The 19,978-nt window shown below is 46.7% G+C and overlaps 1 protein-coding gene across 7 annotated transcripts in view; it reads left to right on the top strand.

The window, feature by feature from the left end:
* LOC104377105 (histone deacetylase 4) overlaps window positions 1-19,978 on the top strand; it is a 245,875-nt gene that overhangs the window by 128,439 nt on the left and 97,458 nt on the right. For 4 of the 7 annotated variants that reach the window (XM_086616116.1, XM_086616113.1, XM_009983825.2 and 1 more), the window contains exons 4-5: window positions 14,818-14,968; window positions 19,588-19,708. In XM_086616116.1, coding sequence (XP_086472242.1) covers window positions 14,818-14,968; window positions 19,588-19,708 — 272 coding nt within the window. The remainder of the gene's footprint in view (window positions 1-14,817; window positions 14,969-19,587; window positions 19,709-19,978) is intronic. The other 3 variants (XM_086616117.1, XM_086616114.1, XM_086616115.1) reach the window with 2 other exon arrangements.

The following is a 19,978-nucleotide window of genomic DNA, read 5'->3' as shown; positions in this document are numbered from 1 at the left end:
GGTGTTCCAGCCCTCGGATCATCTTCGTGGCCTCCTCTGGACCCACTCCAGCAGCTCCATGTCCTTCTTGTGCTGGGGACTCCAGAGCTTAACACAGTATTCCAGGTGGAGTTTCACGAGAGCTGAGTAGAGGGGCAGAATCCCCTCCATTGACCTGCTGCCCACGCTGCTTTGGATGCAGCCCAGGACACGGTTGGCTTTCTGGGCTGCCAGTGCACATTGCCGGCTCATGTTGAGCTTTTCATCCACCAGCACTCCCAAGTCCTTCTCCTCAGGGCGGTTCTCAATCCATTCTCCGTCCAGCCTCTACTTGTGCTTGGGATTGCCCCGACCCACATGCAGGACCTTGCACTTGGCCTTGTTGAACTTCATGAGGTTCTCACAGGCTCACCTCTCCAGCCTGTCAAGGTCCCTCTGAATGGCATCCCTTCCCTCCGTCGTGCCCACCACACCACACAGCTTGGTGTCTTCATGTTGATGCTAAGGTGAGAAACTGCCCTTTGCTTTCATTTGGAGCCACCTGCCCTTGGAACAGCAGATTTGCTTGCAGGAACGCTCGTTGGTCACAAATCGCATTGTCTTTTAATGTGGCCACTTCGAGCCTCTTTTTGATGGCCTCTCTGTGTTGATTCCTACTTAACAGGAAAAAAATATGCTCGTTTCAAATCTACTGATGGGGTTGGTGTCATCTGCTTCTGTCTTGCAGCTGTGCTGGGTGGCACCTTCCCCCATCGCCCCTGCGATGGGGGTGCTGAAGGTGGCACCTTGGTTCCTGCAAAGCATGCCCCTTCCCCCTTTGTCCTGCTCCTCATGTTGGACTCTGGAAAGGCAAACTTCCATTTTACCCTCCCCATTCCACAACTGGCATTGCGGAGCGTGTCTGCTCCATCCTTCCAGCCCTCAGCAGCCAGCGCGGAATGATTCCCTCTGCTCTGCCTCTCTCCTGCAGAGCTCCTGTTCCTCACAGCCTGTGTCGTTTTCAAGAGAAACTTTAAAAGCCCAGAGATACCAGGTGTCTGCCGCTGTCTATATTCTGACACGACAGGATTATTCATCTTAGAAAGCTGCAGCTGGGTACAGTCAGTGGTAAAAAAACAGACGGAACATTTTGTGCCTCGTTACTCCTTGAATCCGTTGTGCTGTGCTCCTTTGCTATTTCCAGGTGCCTTCCTGTTCTTTTTCGGTGACCTTGCCTCGTTTTTCTGGTGTGCGGAGCTGATTCCAAGACTTCAACCTGGATGCTGCAAAACTTAACTTCTGATGGAAGTAACCCTGGGGAAAGCTTTTCTAAGATCAGAGCATTTGCTCTCTTTGAAGGGTGGGAGGTGGCTTTCTTCAGCCTCAAAGTCAAGATTTTTTCCAAGAACAATGAGGACAAATCTGCACACAGAGGGATGAGTAGTGTCAACAAATTGCTGTAGCACCTTGGACACTTGTGAGGCCCATCTCTCAGTTGAAGAAGTCATGCAGCAGTCTGGGTTAACTTGGGCATCTTCCTACCTGGCGTTGGGTGGTTTCTGGACTGAAGCTGGGTTGTTGCTCAGCCAGGAAGGTTGTCTGCCCTGGTCCTTACAGACGTACTTCAAACCTGTTTTACCAGGTTTGAAGCACGTTTCTTTTTGGTTCCTCCTGATATGGGCCATGGTTTGTAGGCTGGAAGGAGCAGAATGAGAACTCCAGATTTTTCCAGATTAGAGATGTAAAAACCTCAGTCAAAAGTGAAGTCACGCAGCTGGTGGACATGGTGACATTCATCCTGTGAATCCCTGTACCAGTGTCCACAGAGTCTGCTGGCACAGCCAGCCTTGACCTCCTTCCACTGTTACTCAAGTGTCTTTGCTCTGAGGCTTCACAACTTTCCAGCAGAATACAGAGATTTTCTGACTCATCAGCAGTGGGAGATGAAAAGCCTGTTGCCCCCTGAGTTCAGCCTCTCCACGTTCCTTTGGTGAAGCCAAAGAAGAGACCTTTGCCCAGTGCGTTTTCTTGTTAATCTCCCGAAGTTGGGCTTAAATTGGGCTGACTGTTGGGCGTTCTGAAGGCTGAATGTCTGACGTAAATGGCAGAAATGGCAGAGTTCAGTGGCTGACAAACAGATACAGGGTCTTTTTTTGGTAGCACATGCTCACTTTTTCTGTGTAGTCCATACAACTTTTGAAGTGGTCAAATTTCTGTTCTTTCATCCTTTATAGCACAACTTTGCCTCCCAGTAAAATGGGTGTGGGGCACAGTGAAGTGATTTATTTTTATTTTTTTTTTACAGCTAGAAGCCTTATAGTCTCTATTCAGTTTGGAATTTCAAATTAAGCAGCAGGAGAAGGAATATTTGTGCAGTTCACACCTCCGAATTTTCTACTCCAACTTTATCTTATTTTTGAACTTGATAAAAAAGATTGGAAGTAGAGAGAACCCATAGAGAATCAGGGCATGAGTAAAGAAATACCCGTGTGAGTCCCACTGTTAGGGCAGGAATATTGACCTGTTAATATGCGCCGTCACTGATAAATTAACACCCATAACCTTGTCCTGTTGCTGCATATGAGCTCTTAACAACCTTGATCTGTTGTATGGGAGGATGAAGTTGCATTTAAAACGTAAACCACGTGACTCACTTCGCTCATATACACACGATACGAACGATACTGTTGGATTAATCTCTGCGTTTAAGTTTCCTGTTGCGTAAAAATGGTGAATATTTAGTGTTTACGTTGCTGGCTCGTTATCTTTAGAAACGATGCTTCTGCTGTGCTCACAGGAGCATCAGATGGTGTTGAATATGAGGCCTTCTTCTGGGCACCACGGGTGCTGGGGTTGTCTCTGCCTCGTGTTGCAGTCTGCTTCACCGCCGTGTCATGGAATCGTGGAATGGTTAGGGTTGGAAGGGACATCAAAGATCATCTCGTTCCAACCCTCCTGCCATGGGCAAGGACACCCTCCACTACACCAGGTTGCTCAAAGCCTCATCCAACCTGGCCTTGAACACTACCAGGGATGGGGCAGCCACAACTTCTCTGGGCAACCTGGTCCAGTGCCTCACCACCCTCTGAATGAAAAATTTCTTCCTTAGATCTAATGGAAATCTCCCCTCTTTCAATTTAAAGCCATTGCCCCTTGTCCTGTCACTACACACCATTGTAAAAAGTCCCTCTCCAGCTTTCTTGTAGCCCCTTCAGGTACTGGAAGGCTGCGATAAGATCGTCCCGGAGCCTTCTCTTCTCCAGGCTGAACAGCCCCAACTCTCTCAGCCTGTCTTCATAGCAGAGATGCTCCAGCCCTCGGATCATCTTCATGGCCTCCTCTGGACTCGCTCCAGCAGCTCCATGTCCTTCTTGTGTTGGGGACCCCAGAGCTGAACGCAGCACTGTAGGGGGGGTCTCACGAGAGCAGAGTAGAGGGGCAGAATCCCCTCCCTCGACCTGCTGCCCACGCTGCTTTGGATGCAGCCCAGGACACGGTTGGCTTTCTGGCTGCCAGTGCACATTGCCTTATTTCCACCCTCTGCCGAATAGAGCTGAACCCGAAATCACACAGGAATGGTGGCTGATGCCGTGTGTCAGTAGCCACGCTGCCAGTGGTGGTACTCCATCCTTTTTCTCCTCTTTTTTCTTCTCTCTCGTTTGTTTGAGAAGCTCAGCAGGAACACTCCAGTGAGGTCTACCATCCCTGCCAGCTTTCTGGTTCAGCCACTCTTCTTTCACATGGGTGATGGGGAATGGTGGCTCCTCCTTCTCTTTAGTCATATGTCCTTCTTTGAAATGACCAAAAGCTAGTGGTGGCTCCTCTAGCTGCTCCCATTATAGGATCTCTTTGTCCTCCATCTGCACTCCTGATACTGATTGTAGCATAACATTCCCATTCCAACTCCTCTGCTCCCTGAAACAGTTCACAGAGGACATATCTGCTCCTTGGAGTATTGAGGTCTGATCACTTATGGCCTGATAAAATCTCTTTTAGCATTAAATATCTGAGACTCCTTTACAGGACAGTTTATATGGTTCTTTGATTTACGGAGATTCCTTATTGCCACTTGTTGTCAGATGGACGTTCCCTGCTCCAGGTACAAGGTGTATGGATTTGTCCTCCCCTTCAATAATAACCATATAAAAACACAGTGGAGGCAAACGCAAAGGAGTTTTCCTCCCCTTTGGAGGGGAAAACGAGAGAAGGAACTGAACATGCTGGATACTACAAGTGGAGCTCCCTGCTTTCTGGGAAGGGTCTGAGAAACTGCTTCTGGAGAAAGGGTAAAAGCTAGACTGGAGTGGCAGTCAGGGAGCAAAAGGCACATACAAATGCGTTCCCAGCACTTTACCTCTGCAGATATTTGGGGCTTGGAGGGACCGAGCGACTTTGGAAGCTTTCAGCCTTTTAAGAGAGGTTAGCAGAAACAGGATGGGAAGGAAACCGGGATACAAAATTATATATCCATCTGGAAGCTGAAAAACTAATAATGTGGGATCTTTTCACTGCGAGCTGGTGATCGGGGAACATAACCATCGTTCCCTTTCCTGGAGACATTGGAGCCTCATAAACTTGAACACCAGACGTTCTCAGTAGGATATGTCTAACCAAGATCAGTCTCTTGCCCAGGAAGCTGTCATCTGGGAAGGATCGTTTCCCTGCATAGTGGAGAGGTGCTGGCCGTGGGAGCTTCTGGCACGGGACCACCTGCTGTCAGCCTGCCGGAGGGCTGGAAGAGGGCACGCTGAATATACCTGCAGCTGCTGATGTGTCCAAGAAAAGAGATTATAGATGCTGGCTCTTCTGAGCTGTGCTTTCAAATTCTTGCGTCTTGGCTTCTGCTGAAAACCACAAGTTGTTGGTTTTTTTTCTTTTCCCCTGTCTCCCAGTAAAACTGATGGATTCTAACTGCCTCTGGTGCTCCGTGAGATATCTGAAACAGGCCGTGATGGAGCCAAGAGAACGAATCCTGAAACTGGAGCTACAGCCTCAGACTTTAGTAAACAAAATGGGGAGAACATGAAGCAGAGAGTCCGGGCAAAGGGATGGCCAGTGTTGAGATCGCTCTAAAATAACCTGGTGCAACAGTTCTCCCAGAAACCTCTCAACATCTGTGCTTTGCTTCTACCCATAGCTCTTGATTTTTCGGGAGGTGATTTGATGTGTACGTGTTTTGGCAAGTAGTCTGGATCATCACCTACAATTTTCCTTTGTTTTCACAGAGTCTGAGTTCAAGATCCTTGTAAATACCTGATTTAACCCAACGAGACTGTAGAGTTTTGCCAAAGAGGGTGGCAGATGATTTGCCTTAAACCCACTATTGGTACCAAAACCCCAGCCTCGCCACCTGCTAGGAGAGAGGACAATTACTGAAGCTTCTGAAAGCATTGACTGTGTCATGCCTTAACTCAGCCTTTAAGAGTACAAGTTCAGTGGCTGCTGGGGAGATCTACTTCACAGGTTTTTTTTCTCTCTTGTCTAGCATTAAGTTGTGGATTTTGAATCTAGTATTTAACTTACATGTTCTTGAAACTTCTTTGAAGCTCTCGCCTCCATCAGAAGGCCAGCCTCGTCTTCAGGAGTGGTGGGCGAAGGAGGTATACAAAGTCTCTAAGATTGCCTGGAAGAAGTCCTCAGACTGGAATCTTATGACGGGCTGGGCTGTGCCAGCATGGCCTTGGTGTGAGGCGGAAACCATGTGTACGTGTGAGGAGGAATGCTGACCTGGAGGTGAAGGATCAAGCTACCTTTTCATCTCTGTTTCTTCTTGTGCTGGGAGGAAGTAGGAGTTTCCCGCAAAGTTGAAAAGCAGCGGAAGTGCTCGGGGTGGTGTCCCACCACGCTGGAGCACCTTTAGTAGATGATCTCGGGTGTAAATAGAGATGCAAGTTAGGAGTTGGACACGGCGCTAAGCTCCTTTGGATGCCAGGAAATGTTTCTTGGCAATGAGTATGCCCACTGTTGTTCACCTGGACTTGGATGTGTGATTATCTGCGTGAGTAAGGGTGAGGTGTCTGGGTACAGATAGTTTTACTCTGCCTTCCACTAATTACAGTAAGTTATTCAAAATATATATTATAAAAACCTAGGAGCTGTAGTCTAAGCTTCAAAACCTCTCCTGCTTTGCAGATTTTAATCAGTTTTACCGTGGCGTGTGAAGTAAATGACAGAAGCACCTTTAAAACCCTGGTTGTATGGGAAGGGAGAAGCGGAGGAGCGTGGGCAGAGAGCAGTGCCTGGCTTCTGGAGGCGAAATAAGGTAGTGTCTGCAAGGTGCTGGGATGCAGGGAGGACCCACGTTCTCGCTGTTCATTTAGAAAGTCGAGGAGTGGTTATGGAAGTCTTAATGCAGCATGTCTCCATGAAATATGTCCTCGTTCTTTCTGGTAAATGGGATCTTTGCTGTCAGCACCACGTGCTTCCCGGGAAGGCACTGGCCAGCGTCTGGGCTGAGGCTGCTGGAAGATTTCGGAGCACCACCTTTCCACTTTTGTTGTAACAACTAAATGAAACCATTTTAACTCCGCTTTGCGTAAAAAGAGGTTTCTTTGTGCAGTGAAAGTTGATAGTGTGCTTACTGATAAGGTGTCAGTCACCGTTGTGGGTAGACACGCTCGAGAACTGAAGACAATTGAGGAACGTGCTGGCAAAATCCACTGCGACGCTCAGTCCTCACGGACAGTTGGTAAATACCGGGAAATGCTCTACATTCTCCTTATTACATTTATTAATATTAATGTATGCTAAAGGAGCACCAGCAACACTAACTACAGGTACAGTTGAACATTTGTGCAGTGTTCATAAATAGTGGAAGCAGTGACATTAAACATATGCAGGAATCCCCATAGTTATAAATATTTACAAATATTTATTTTGGCAAAGAGCACCTAATTCAGATGTTCCTCGCTGCACTCCCTAACACAGCGTGCACGTTTGTCACACGATATGCTCCTCAAATTAATAGTTGAATTAGTCAGAATGCAAGGGATTTCCATTGGTCTATCACTTTGTATTTATCAAATATTTAAATTTCATTACAGCTGGGGGGAAAAAAAAGCCACCCGGCTCCAGCCACGCGCGATTAACGCACGGGTATCGCGAGTCGGCGTCGGTTCGTTTGCCAGCAAGAGAGATCTGATGTATTACGTGGTAGGTGAGCACAATCTTGCTTGGTAATTAATAATCCTTATCAGAGGCACCTAAGCACCTCTTGGCATGCCGTGAATTGCAGTTCAAGAGATGCTTCTCAATTCCCAATTCGGGCGCTTTCCAAAAGACCCCAAGCATGGGAGATTGTGTCCCACTCAAACGCAGCTCTGAAACATTTTGCCTTTAGCCATCAGTAGGCTTTTTTATTGTGTTGGGGTTTTTTTTGTTTGTTTTGTTTTGTTTTTCTTTTTTTTCTCACTAAGACACTCAAGGGAAGGTTAAACATCAGACCCAGCCCACAACGAGTGGGTGTTACCTTGGCAGAAGTAGTTTAGCACATGGGACAGGAGGGAGTTAAGACCACGCTGCAGTTGACCACACACAGGTCCAAATGCTCGCTACCTGCTAAAATTTGCCTCAATTGCTTTAACTGAAGCAGAAGCTCATATTTTTCCTGAAGTTTCAGTTTATTTTCTGCACGGGACAGCTTTTTGTATGTTATCAGATTTCCTGCTTCTCCTGTTAGTTGGTCGGTGGTGGGTTGTTTTGCTGCTTATGAGTCTCTTTTCACAAAGCATCAGCGGAAAAACCTATTTTTAAATAAGGAAATTAAGTTGTGAACCCCACCAAAATATGAAATTGAGGCACGGTCTAGCATCAGCGAGTGTTAAAGCTTACGGTTTTGAAGCAGAAAAGGGCTTTTTTGCACAGAAAACTCCGATTTAATGGGATAGCTGTATTCCTCCTGGCTCTGATGTAACAAGATGGGTAACCATAGCAGCAAGGACAGGCAACACAAGCCTCACCCTGGGTCAGCATCCCAAATCCTTATCCGAGGTTCTCAGAGCGGTTGTGAGACCTGGATGCTGTCTGTACAAATACTGTCTGGTTTGCTTTCAGCCCGAAGCGTGGAGGAATATTCATGCTGTAAGACAACCTCTCAGTTCAGACTCAAATGGATTTTCTGTAGTCATTTTCTGAGGCTACGACAGACACCAACAAAGTGATTTCTTTTTGCTTTTCGTGTATCGGAGAGGTTGCTTTGCTATTTTGTTTTTTTCTTTCTATTTTTTCAACTTTGAAAAGATTTGGAAACTATCTTAAGAATAGGCTTTGTGGAAACTGGGGTGAAAACCAGCAGAAACAATGCATCTTTAATGAAACTTCTCTAAGCCATCCAGATACAAATTGGTCTTTTCATTTCCATTTCACTACAGATGTCAATGAAAGCACAGTTCCTTCTAAAGCGTCCTAATGTATGTAAACCCTTGCAGGAAGCGTAGCGTGCGAAGCCTAGGAGACTGCAGATGGAGAGAAAAGGCTCCTGATTTCATAAAAATAACAAAACCTGTTTTAACATATTGTGCATTAAATATTGTTCATTTGCATACTTTCTATGGCTAGGTTATAAAAGCCCGCCATGTGGTGGACTTGTTGGAAGTCTGAAAAAATACTCTTTTCTCCAAATGGAGATGTGTTAGTGGAAGCTGCTGCTTAATTATAAACCAAAAATAACTAGTTTTCTCTATTTTTTTTTCGGTTTTGTTTTTTTCTTTTGTAGGTTTTTAGAGTCTGGGTTTTTTTTGTTGTTTACATAAAATTCAATAGAATTAGGAAGGGAAACATAGGTGCAATCACCGCAAATTCTGCTAACTGGGGTTGAGTGTTTTACAACAGTCTGCCTGCTTGGAAGCGGCAGCAGCAGGGACTCATCCGTCGAGAGTTTCCAGCAGATAGCCAGGCAGATTGCAAAGTACCTCTTACATTATTTTTTTTTTTTTTTCATCTTTATATAGAATGGTATAATTTTATGTGTGTCGTCTATAGTATATCCGCGGCTGAAGCATCGGATAGTACAAATGTACATTACCACAAATAAAAATATGAGGTTGCTGTCAAAAACATAAGTAGAAAAATGTGCAAAAGGAGAAAGAAAAATCAGCCTACGTGGGGTGGGAGTCTTGTGTGCACACACGCTGTCAGGGTTTGGAGAAGGATGGAGTGAGACGTGTTCTCAGAAGGAGCAGGTTCCCTCTCTTGATCAGGGCAAGCCATGGATATTCCTTTTTTTTTTTGTGAACCCGGAGCGGTGGGTGGTATCCGAGCACAGGCACCCATTAAGTCCAGCCTACGAGAAGCCTCGTCTGTCCCCGGAGCGGTAACGGTTGGGAAGGTGAAGGCTGCCAGCTTAAAATCAATCTGCTGCTTTATAAGCTGCCAACGTAAAGAGTGCGGAGCGTGCGGAGGGTGGTGGGGGTGGCGGGAGCCGGCGTGCTCTGGCATTTGGGGGGGTTTGCCGGGGTCAGCGGAGCCGCCCAGGTAGTTGGCTTCAGCACGTGTCTTGCCGGAGAGCGCGCCAATGAAACCGGGAGGTGGGAAATCTTAGTTTGAGCCTTTTTTTTTTTAAGAAAAAAGCAGGTTTCAGCGGGACTGAAGAGAGAAGCCCTGCGCCAGGGGAAGCGCCTTTTGCAAGCCTCATGGAGATCTGTTCACACCTAGCCGAGCTGCAAGCTACGGAGACTTGTCATTTGTCATCTGCTTTTCCTTAGCCCAGCGTGCTCCTGGCTGTCAAGGTGCAGGGTGTTCTCTGAGCAATGACAGGTACCGCCCCAGGGCCCGGTGGATCAAACCTCTGCCTCCAGTCCCTGGGGGAATCCCCCCTGGACATGAAAAGGATGCTTTGGGCTGGCGAGATCCACCCCAAAATTCCCCGGAGGTCAGTATGTCCATGCGCATCTTCCAGATGCCAAGATTTGGAGACCCAAGGTGGGACTTGTGCGGTGGATGGGCGCAGGAGCCTTTGGTGCTTCATGTCTTGAACATCCCATTTGGTGAAAGCTTCGGAAATCTTGGCCTTAATTAGGCAGCCTGTGTCTCACTTCTTCTCGTGAATGTGTGCAAGTCAAGAGGGCCAAGGTAAATCCTTCCTTGAGAGATGATTGGAAGAATTATTTTTTTTTTTATACTGAAGCATTTCTGTTGTAATTAAGCTCAGAATCAGGTGGTGATCTTGCCTGCAAGGCAGTGAGTCCTTTTGCGTTTAGCTTGGGGTATGAGGTTTGCACAGCAGACAGGAACTGACCGGCGTTTGATGAAGTTAAAAAGATACAGTTGTCCTGGTCTGTGAGAACTCTACTATCTACACAGAGAGAGAGAAGGACTTTTGGAGAAGCCAAAGTGCTAAGTCATATAATTAAAGGCTTATTCAAAAAAGCATATGCACAAGGAAACTGAACTGGTCTTGCAAAGCCAGTGTTGGTGATGGTGTATTTTGCTGCAAGTGCCTGACTTGGTGAGCTCAGTGATGTTTCTTCAGCACAGGATTTGTACCTGGTGAACATGTGGGCATTCATAATTAAGGTGTCCTAATGGGGTTTTACTTAAAAAAGACAATGGAGAGAAAATGAGCCAGCAATGTGCACTGGCAGCTCAGAAAGCCATCCATGTCCTGGGCTACATCCAAAGCAGCGTGGGCAGCAGATCGAGAGAGGGGAGTCTGCCCCTCTGCTCTGCTCTCGTGAGACCCTCTTGCAGTGCTGCGTTCAGCTCTGGAGTCCCCAACACAAGAATGACATGGAGCTGCTGGAGCGAGTCCAGAGGAGGCCATGAAGATGATCCGAAGGCTGGAGCACCTCTGCTATGGAGACAGGCTGAGAGAGTTGGGGCTGTTCAGCCTGGAGAAGAGAAGGCTCTGGGGTGATCTTCTAGCAGCCTTCTAGTACTTAAAGGGGGCCTACAAGAAAGCTGGAGAAGGACTTTTTACAAGAGTGTGTAGTGACAGGACAAGGGGCAATGGATTTGAACTGAAACAGGGGAAATTTCAATTAGATCTAAGGAAGAAATTCTTTAGGGGAACCAGGGTCTTAGCTCAAAAGCTAGCAGGGCTCATTGGCAGGGCTTTAAACTAGATTTGAAGGGGGAGGGGGGGAATATCAAGAATGATAAAGATATGGTGGAAGTACCCGTAGAACAGAAGAAGGGAATTCCAGCCGCTCCAGCCAAGAAGTCAGATTCATACTGCTGTCAGCATGGCACCAGTGCCAGCACTGAGGGTCCAGAGGCTGGGGAAGGATCGCAGGTATGTTCAAACGAACTTACACTGCCGTCCAAGAGAACCCCTGTCGCTCCAGCCAGCGAGTCGGCTTTGTCGGAGGCCCAGCTGAAGTGTATGTACACCAACGCACGCAGCATGGGAAATAAACAGGATGAGCTGGAGATGCGTGCACATGAGCAGGGCTACGACCTTATTGGCATCACGGAGACGTGGTGGGACGACTCCTATGACTGGAGTGTCAACATGGAGGGGTATAAGCTTTTTAGAAAGGACAGGAAGGGGAGACGAGGAGGGGGTGTTGCTCTCTATGTCAGCAACTGGCTGGAATGCGTGGAGCTTCGCCTGGGGTCGGAGGAGGAGCTGACAGAGAGCTTATGGGTCAAGATTAGAGGACAGAGACGGATAGGGGATGTTACGGTAGGGGTCTGTTACAGGCCACCTGGCCAGGAGGACAGAGCAGATGAGGCGCTTTATAGCCAGATAGGAGCAGCCTCGCGGTCACAAGCCCTGGTCCTCATGGGGGACTTCAACCACCCTGACATCTGTTGGAGAGACAATACAGCAGGGTACAGGCAGTCCAGGAGGTTCCTGGAATGCGTGGATGACAACTTCCTCCTGCAGATGATAGAGGAGCCGACAAGGAGGGGTGCCATGCTCGACCTTGTGCTCACCAACAGGGAGGGACTGGTGGGTGAGGTGAAACTTAAGGACAGCCTTGGCTGCAGTGACCACGACACAGTGGAGTTCAAGATCCATGGGGCAGCAAGGAAACCATTCAGCAAGCTCTGTACCCTAGACTTCAAGAAGGCGGACTTCGGCCTCTTGAAGCACCTGATGGGCAAAGTGCCGTGGGAGGTGGTCCTGGAGGGACAAGGGGCCCAGGAAAGTTGGTCCACATTCAAGGAGCACCTTCTCCAAGCTCAGCAGAGGTGCATCCCGACGAAGAACAAGTCGGGCAAAAAGACCAGGAGGCCGGCGTGGATGAGCAAGGAGCTCCTGAACCAACTGAAAATGAAGAGGTTAGCCTACAGAGGGTGGAAGCGGAGACAGATAGCCTGGGAGGAATACAGAGAAGCTGTAAGAGTGACCAGGGATCAAGTGAGGAAGGCTAAAGCCCTGAAGGAATTGAATTTGGCAAGGGATATAAAAAGCAACAAGAAATGCTTCTATAGGTATGTAGGGGACAAAAGGAAGTCCAAAGAGAATGTAGGCCCCCTCCGGAAGGATACTGGTGCTCTAGTTACCCGGGACATAGAGAAGGCTGAGGTACTTAATGAATTTTTTGCCTCAGTCTTCAATGGTAAAGCCTCTTGTCTTACCACCCAAGCTGTGGAAAGAACTAGCAGGGACTGTGAGGATGAACCACCGCCCACTGTACTTGAAGACCAGGTTCGAGAACATCTGAGGAACTTGAAGGTGCACAAGTCCATGGGACCTGATGAGATCCATCCGCGGGTCCTGAAGGAACTGGCGGATGAAGTTGCCAAGCCACTGGCTATTGTATTCGAGAAGTCGTGGCGGTCTGGCGAGGTCCCCGATGACTGGAAGAGAGGGAACATAACCCCCATTTTTAAAAAGGGGAACAAGGAGGACCCGGGCAACTACAGACCGGTCAGCCTCACCTCTGTGCCTGGCAAGGTCATGGAGCAGATTCTCCTGGGAACCATGCTAAGGCACATGGAGAGCAAGGAGGTGGTGGGTGACAGCCAACATGGTTTCACCAAAGGCAGATCGTGCCTGACCAACTTGGTGGCCTTTTACGATGGGGTGACAGCATCGGTGGACAAGGGTCGACCAATGGATGTCATCTACCTGGACTTGTGCAAAGCTTTTGACACTGTCCCGCACGACATTCTTCTCTCTAAATTAGAGAGTCATGGGTTTGATGGATGGACCACTCGGTGGATAAGGAATTGGCTCAATGGCCGCACTCAGAGAGTAGTGGTCAACGGCTCAATGTCCAAGTGGAGACCGGTCACGAGTGGCGTCCCTCAGGGGTCCGTGTTGGGCCCGGCCCTCTTCAACATCTTTGTCGGTGACGTGGACAGTGGCATGGAGTGCACCCTCAGCAAGTTCGCCGATGACACCAAGCTGTGTGGTGCCGTTGACACGCTGGAAGGGAGGGATGCCATCCAGAGGGACCTTGACAGGCTGGAGAGGTGGGCCCGTACCAACCTCATGAAGTTTAACCAGGCCAAATGCAAGGTCCTACATCTGGGTCATGGCAATCCCAGGCATAAATACAGACTGGGTGGTGATTGGATCGAGAGCAGCCCTAAGGAGAAGGACTTGGGAGTACTGGTGGACGAGAAGCTCAATATGAGCCGGCAATGTGCTCTTGCGGCCCAGAAGGCCAACCGCGTCCTGGGCTGCATCAAGAGGAGTGTGGCCAGCAGGTCGAGGGAGGTGATTCTCCCCCTCTACTCTGCCCTTGTGAGACCTCACTTGGAGTACTGCGTCCAGTTCTGGAGCCCCCAACATAAGAAGGACATGGACCAGTTGGAGAGGGTCCAGAGGAGGGCCACGAAGATGATAAGAGGGCTGGAGCACCTTTCCTATGAGGACAGGCTGAAAGAGTTGGGGCTCTTCAGCCTGGAGAAGAGGAGGCTCCGGGGTGACCTTATAGCGGTCTTCCAGTACCTCAAGGGGGCCTACAGGAAAGATGGGGAGAGGCTGTTCAGGAGGGCCAGTTATGATAGGACAAGGGGTAATGGTTTTAAAATAGAGGGAGGTAGGTTCAGGTTGGATATTAGGAAAAAATTTTTTACTATGAGAGTGGTAGAACACTGGAACAGGTTGCCCAGAGAGGTGGTGGATGCTCCATCCCTGGAGACGTTCAAGGCCAGGTTGGACAAGGCCCTGAGCAACCTGATCTAGTTGGAGATATCCCTGTTCCTTGCAGGGGGGTTGGACTAGATGACCTTCGAAGGTCCCTTCCAGCCCTAACCATTCTATGATTCTATGATTCTATGATTCTACATTGAGGGTGGTGAGGCACTGGACCAGGTTGCCCAGAGAAGCTGTGGCTGCCCCATCCCTGGAAGTGTTCAAGGCCAGGTTGAATGAGGCATTGAGCAACCTGGTGTAGTGGAGGGTGTCCCTGGCCATGGCAGGGGGGTTGGAACGAGATGATCTTTGAGGTCCCTTCCAACCCAAACCATTCCATGATTCTATGAAAATGAAGGTCCAGCTAGAGTAGCCATTTGCACTGACTCAGCACAGAATCAGGGCACCAGCATCCAGCAGGGCAGTGGTGGCATCCGACGGCTCGTGGAGCAGAAGCAAGGACGCAGCCACACCTTTTGGCTGCAGCAAAGTGGTTGGGGAAGGGCCTATTTGGGCGGAAGCTTTTTGTCACTTTCTTGAATTAGGTGCTTTCTGAACAGGATGCTCGTGCTTGTAAACAGACCGTGCCCTGGAGCCTGGAGCATATAGTGGCTGTGATTTAGCACAAGTGCTGTCCTGAACTAGAAATGAGACCACACGACACGCCTGAGAGTCTTAGTGCAGGAGCCTCTAGACAAGGAAAATGACATTTTTCTTGTTTCTGTGGATTAAGCGATGCCATTGTCACCTGATAGCAGCTTCTGGTTTAGCACTGGGAAATCTGATGGTGTTAATTTGCTCTTTTTCCCTTCGTCCCTTCTCCGCAGCAGCAGCAGGAGATGCTAGCGATGAAGCATCAGCAGGAGCTGTTGGAGCACCAGAGGAAGTTGGAGCAGCACAGACAGGAGCAGGAGCTGGAGAAGCAGCACCGAGAGCAGAAACTTCAGCAGCTAAAGAACAAAGAGAAAGGAAAAGAGAGTAAGTAGCAAAAAGCTCACTTGTTTCAGTGACGACAGGTAAAGCAGTTGAATGGGAGCCCCTTTATACAGCTGGAGAAACCTTCCTGATAGCCTCTCTACAGAGCTCAGCTGCACAGGGAGCTTCTGTAAACTCTTAGAAGGTACTGAGGGTGAGAGAGAAATGCATTTCTATGCTTTATCTTCATTTTCGTCTCACTAAATGCCATTTTAGTGTTTTTCAAAAGGAAGCGTATCGTCTCTTTACTTGATTTAATGTTTTTTGAAGTATTTTTGGCAGTGTTCCTAATGGAGGCAGAATATTAAGCCCATAAAATACACCAGATGCACACTGCATTTCTTTTTCTTTTACTTTTCTTAATTTCACTCTTTTAAGATGTAGCTGAGCTCTCAGTTTGTAGCTTTAAAGTGTTTTCATTCAGAAAGTACTTCTTTCATGAGGTTACAGATTGTGGTTGGCTTTCCCACGTGTCATTATGCACTTCACAAGATTCAGTAAAATGATTATGGCCTCACAAATCCCCTTATCAAAGGCAGTTTGGTTGCTTGTTTGGTTTTCTTTTAGAAGTGAATGGGAGGAAAAATACCTTGCCAAGTTGTGCTGTCAGCTCCTTAGGAGAGAGTTGAGGCTGTTAAATCTGGAGAAGAGAAGGCTCCGGGGTAATCTTCTAGCAGTCTTCCAGTACCTAAGGGGCCACAAGAAAGCTGGAGAGGGGCTTTGGACAAGGGTGTGTAGTGACAGGACAAGGGGCAATGGATTTAAACTGAAAGAGGGGAGATTTCAATTAGATCTAAGGAAGAAATTCTTTACATTGAGGGTGGTGAGGCACTGGAAGAGGTTGCTCAGAGAAGCTGTGGCTGCCCCATCCCTGGAAGTGTTCAAGGTCAGGTTAGATCAGGCTTTGAGCAAGCTCGTGTAGTGGAGGGTGTCCCTGGCCATGGCAGGGGGGTTGGAACGAGATGATCTTTGAGGTCCCTTCCAACCCAAACCATTCTATGATCCTATGAAATAAAGAAGTTTGTGATGGAAGAAGCAGAGAAGGCTGAAGGATACCAGGAGATGGAATGCTCTCTGGGGACCAGGAACAAGGTAGAGCAAGAACAACTACAGGAACTCAACGAGATAGAACAAAAACAACTCTTCTAGTAGGAAAGGGCCTTTCAACAGAAGACTTTAAGCTGCAGCCAAAAGGAGGGAACGTGCAGACCTACCCCAATATCTTCGCAAAGCAGTCCGTAGGAGGTCCAGTGTGTCTGCGTGTGTTTGCTTTGGGGTTGGTTTGTTTTAGATACTGGAAAGACCAAAGGCTCAGAATCTACTTAAAAGAAGCAATTTAACTTTCAGGTGTGAGTAAAGGTAACGATAATGCAGGTTGGCTCCTCTGGTGCCTGGTGGGCTGCCACGTGGGATGCTGTTCCGTTCTCCTCTGGCTGCTTTGTATTATTTTCCAAAGTAAAGACAGTTGGTTCAAAACGGATAAAAGCTATAAGCATTTCCACTTCACCCTGCTGTTCTCATCAGCTGTTGATATTGCATCAATGTTTTGCTAGTCCTCTCTGCAAAATTGATATCTGGCTATTCTCATTAAAGCAATTCGCAAATAAATAAAAATGCCTGATTCTCTGTAGAACGGCAAAAGCATTGAAGCGCTTCTTGGATGAAACACATAGGTGTAGAAAAAAAAACACAGAATTTGGAGATGTTAAGTTAAAGATCCTGTTCCCATGGCTACAGTTTTATTTTTAAATTACTTTTTATTTAAGAAGTACTATGGTGTAGAATCATGATAGCACCTCAGCTCTTAAGAATACTTAAGTTATTTTTCTCGCATCAGAAAATTTTGCTAAGTAAAACACAGCTAAAATTGGCCTGGTCTGAAATACGAAGAGTGCATAATAGGTGTAGAGTGTAGTTCCTTCTCATTCCTTCCTCCATCACTGTAAGCCAAAATATATTGTTTTGTACCTTTTAGAAGAGCAAATTAGATTTGTACCTTTTGATTAGAGCAAATCACAAATCGGTTTAGATTAACGTAACATCAGCTCCTCGTGTTCTTATCTCGGGGGCCTTAACTCTGCCTCGTGAACCGGTATCTGAGGTGATAAAGCTTTTGATCAGAAGCATGACTTCCACGAAAGAAAGGGAAACGTGTATGAAAGTAAAGGTTGGTTTTGCACAGGATAAGGAGCCGTAGTTGGTCATCCTGCCTTTCTGCTGTTAGGATTGGTCCTAGAAGTGATCCTGTGAATCGGTGTTTCCAGACACTTCTGGTCATGGACCATTCAGTCCCTTGCTGCTCGGGCAGCCTTGGCCCATGACTCGTCTTAGAGTTGGCCAGCGGTGATCAGCCCACACTATCATTAAAGGCTTCGTCCCATTTATTTTCATTTGTTCTGCTCCTCTGCTCTTGCGTTGTGCAACCTCCTCCTTCCTGCAGGAGCCTGGTCCTGCTTCTGCCCTCCCTGACTCTCTTCCCACCATCCCTGCCTTGTTCCATATTCAGATGGCGTTTGATTCTGGGACAATACGTAACTTGGTTTTGTCTCTGTGGTAGTAACCTGGTTCTGTCTTCTGGCTCTTCAGAGTCATCCTGTCTGCAGTACTTTGCTCGTTGGGGCTCTCTCCTGTTTACAGTCTGTATCAGTTGACCTGCTCTTTGCTCCCTGCTCCTCTTAGTCACTCAAGCCCTCAGCCAGGGCTGCTGTGTGAGCTCTTGCTCTCTGATTCCTTCTCTCTCATCCTCCTTTTATTCTGCCGTGCCTTTCCCTTCCGTTGGGGCTGAGTGTCTTGCTTCCTGCTGATGGACTTACTCTATATGTATGGGCTTTTGATGTCTGACTTCTACTCTTGTCCTCTTTGCTTACACCCCTGCCTGATGCTTACTGTCACATATGTGACAGGTTGTCCCTTTCTTCATTTGACATCGTCTTTAACACCTTTACTGGATGTTGCACAGTGCTTCTGCCTGTAACAATGTGACTGGGTCCAAAATAACCCAGTAGAGTATGTTAAAAGTGAGTTGGATTGTTTTTTTTTCCTTTTGATCTTTCAGCTCCAGAGCCAAGAGCATCAGAACATCTTGCATGACACCTTTGTCGATGGCTCCAGAGTTGCCCAGAGAAGGGGAAGCATACGTGTTTTTATCTTGTTAAGCATATATAGGACCTTTCAGCTTCCAATTAAGGAGGAAGGCATGCCAGGGGAGTTCTTGTAAACCTCAGGATTCAAAAAAGGTTTAGCCTCAAGTCTTCTGAATGATGTTAGATTTATCCCAAACTGACGGAACACAGCCATATTTGATTATTTTAAATATGCTAATAGAGTAAAGATTTGGAGTAACTAATACTAATAGAGTAACTAGTACTGATAGAGTAACTTTTTGGAGAGAGAAGGCCTTTAAGCATGAATTTGTCACCCATTCTGGTCTAGCCATGTGTCTTGCTATATTCACGTGAATTTGTCTTGAGCTCCTCAGTTGAGCTTCCCATCAAGGTACATGCCAAACCTACATTTGTAGAGCTAGTGAGAAAGGCAGGGCTCCCCAAAAGTGAATTTTCAAGCTTTTCAACGCTGCTTCAGTGGTGGAACAATATTACATCTTCAGGCATTGCTTTATAGAAATATTGCAGTTTTCTTCTCTTGTGGAGATACAAAAAATTGTTTCCTCAGTCTGTCAAATGACACCACGTTGTTGAGTAGGATCCAGGAGACAAAAGATCACCCTGTCGTGGTTTAAGTTCTTATTCTCAGTGGAGCAGACGGTTTTCCTGGCCCTTTCATTTTCTTGTAGCCCAGTTATTTTCCTTTGGAATTCTTGCTTTGCGCCATGGTATAGATGAACCATCATTTTCCACATGTTCTGCTTGCCAAACTTTCTATGCATTGCTCCATCAGGAACTCTGCCTGCGAATCCGTTCTGTCAACCGAATGGTAATTTTAATCCATCATCGCAGTAAAACAGACTAGCCTCTATTGTGGAGGAAATAATGATTAGAAATTACACAGTTGACATTTTAACTCTACGCTACGAAATTACTGACTTTCTTCTTTAAATGTTAGATTTTCTGTTTGAAGAAATAGATTGCACACTTGTAAATGAATTGGAATATTATGTAGGTCTTATTGTACACAGATACTTTTGAACAAAGAGGTCCCTATTTACGAGAGTTTTCAAGACAAAAATCTACATATGAGACGTTTGTCTCATTCCCCTTCTGCTTGCAGATGTGACATTTAAAAACTTGAGTGTACACAAGACCCTTTTTCTTAAATACCTTTGATTAAAAGAAAGCTAGAATACCTAGTACAAGTGCTTTATTCTAAGTGTACTTTTATGCGAGTGTGAAAATCCTCTTTAGAAATCTTTTATAGTGAAATGATAAATCTCTGATTAAATCTCTGTTTTCAAACATAAGTTGTGATTATATGCAAAGCTAAAGGCAAAAAAAAAAAAAAAAAGAGCAGCTCCTTACTGGAGGCATTTTATTCTTTTCTCTTTGAAAGAGCAGTTCTTCTTTTGGACTAGAAATCAAAGATTTAATTCAGAATCTTTTTAGAAATTTAAATTCTTTGAAGTATGTGGATTGATTCAATAACCTTTTTTATTTTTGCCATTTCAGGTGCAGTGGCAAGCACAGAAGTAAAGATGAAATTACAAGAATTTGTCTTAAATAAGAAGAAGGCATTGGCACACCGGAATCTGAACCACTGTATATCCAGTGATCCTCGCTTCTGGTATGGGTAAGTGGTACTGGGCTTATCTTTATGATTCAGCCGGTGCCACCTTTTTTCACAATTGCTGGAGGTGTGGGGAATAGTTAGAATATAATAATAGAAATAATAGTAATAATAGTTTGATGATAATAATAGAAACCTGATGCATTTACTGAATGAACCAGAACAGTGATAGAACCAGGGTTTGACTTCGTACGTTACCAAAATGCATTTTTCAGAGGGTTTCAGTGTGAATAATGTTCGTATCTTCTGTGATGGTCACAGTGTTTTTGTGAG

The sequence above is a fragment of the Tauraco erythrolophus genome, chromosome 8 (genome assembly GCF_009769465.1).
Source record: "Tauraco erythrolophus isolate bTauEry1 chromosome 8, bTauEry1.pri, whole genome shotgun sequence".
Lineage (NCBI taxonomy): Eukaryota > Metazoa > Chordata > Aves > Musophagiformes > Musophagidae > Tauraco > Tauraco erythrolophus.
The sequence above is the reverse complement of the archived record's forward strand: the minus strand, read 5'-3'. Positions and strand labels throughout refer to the sequence as shown.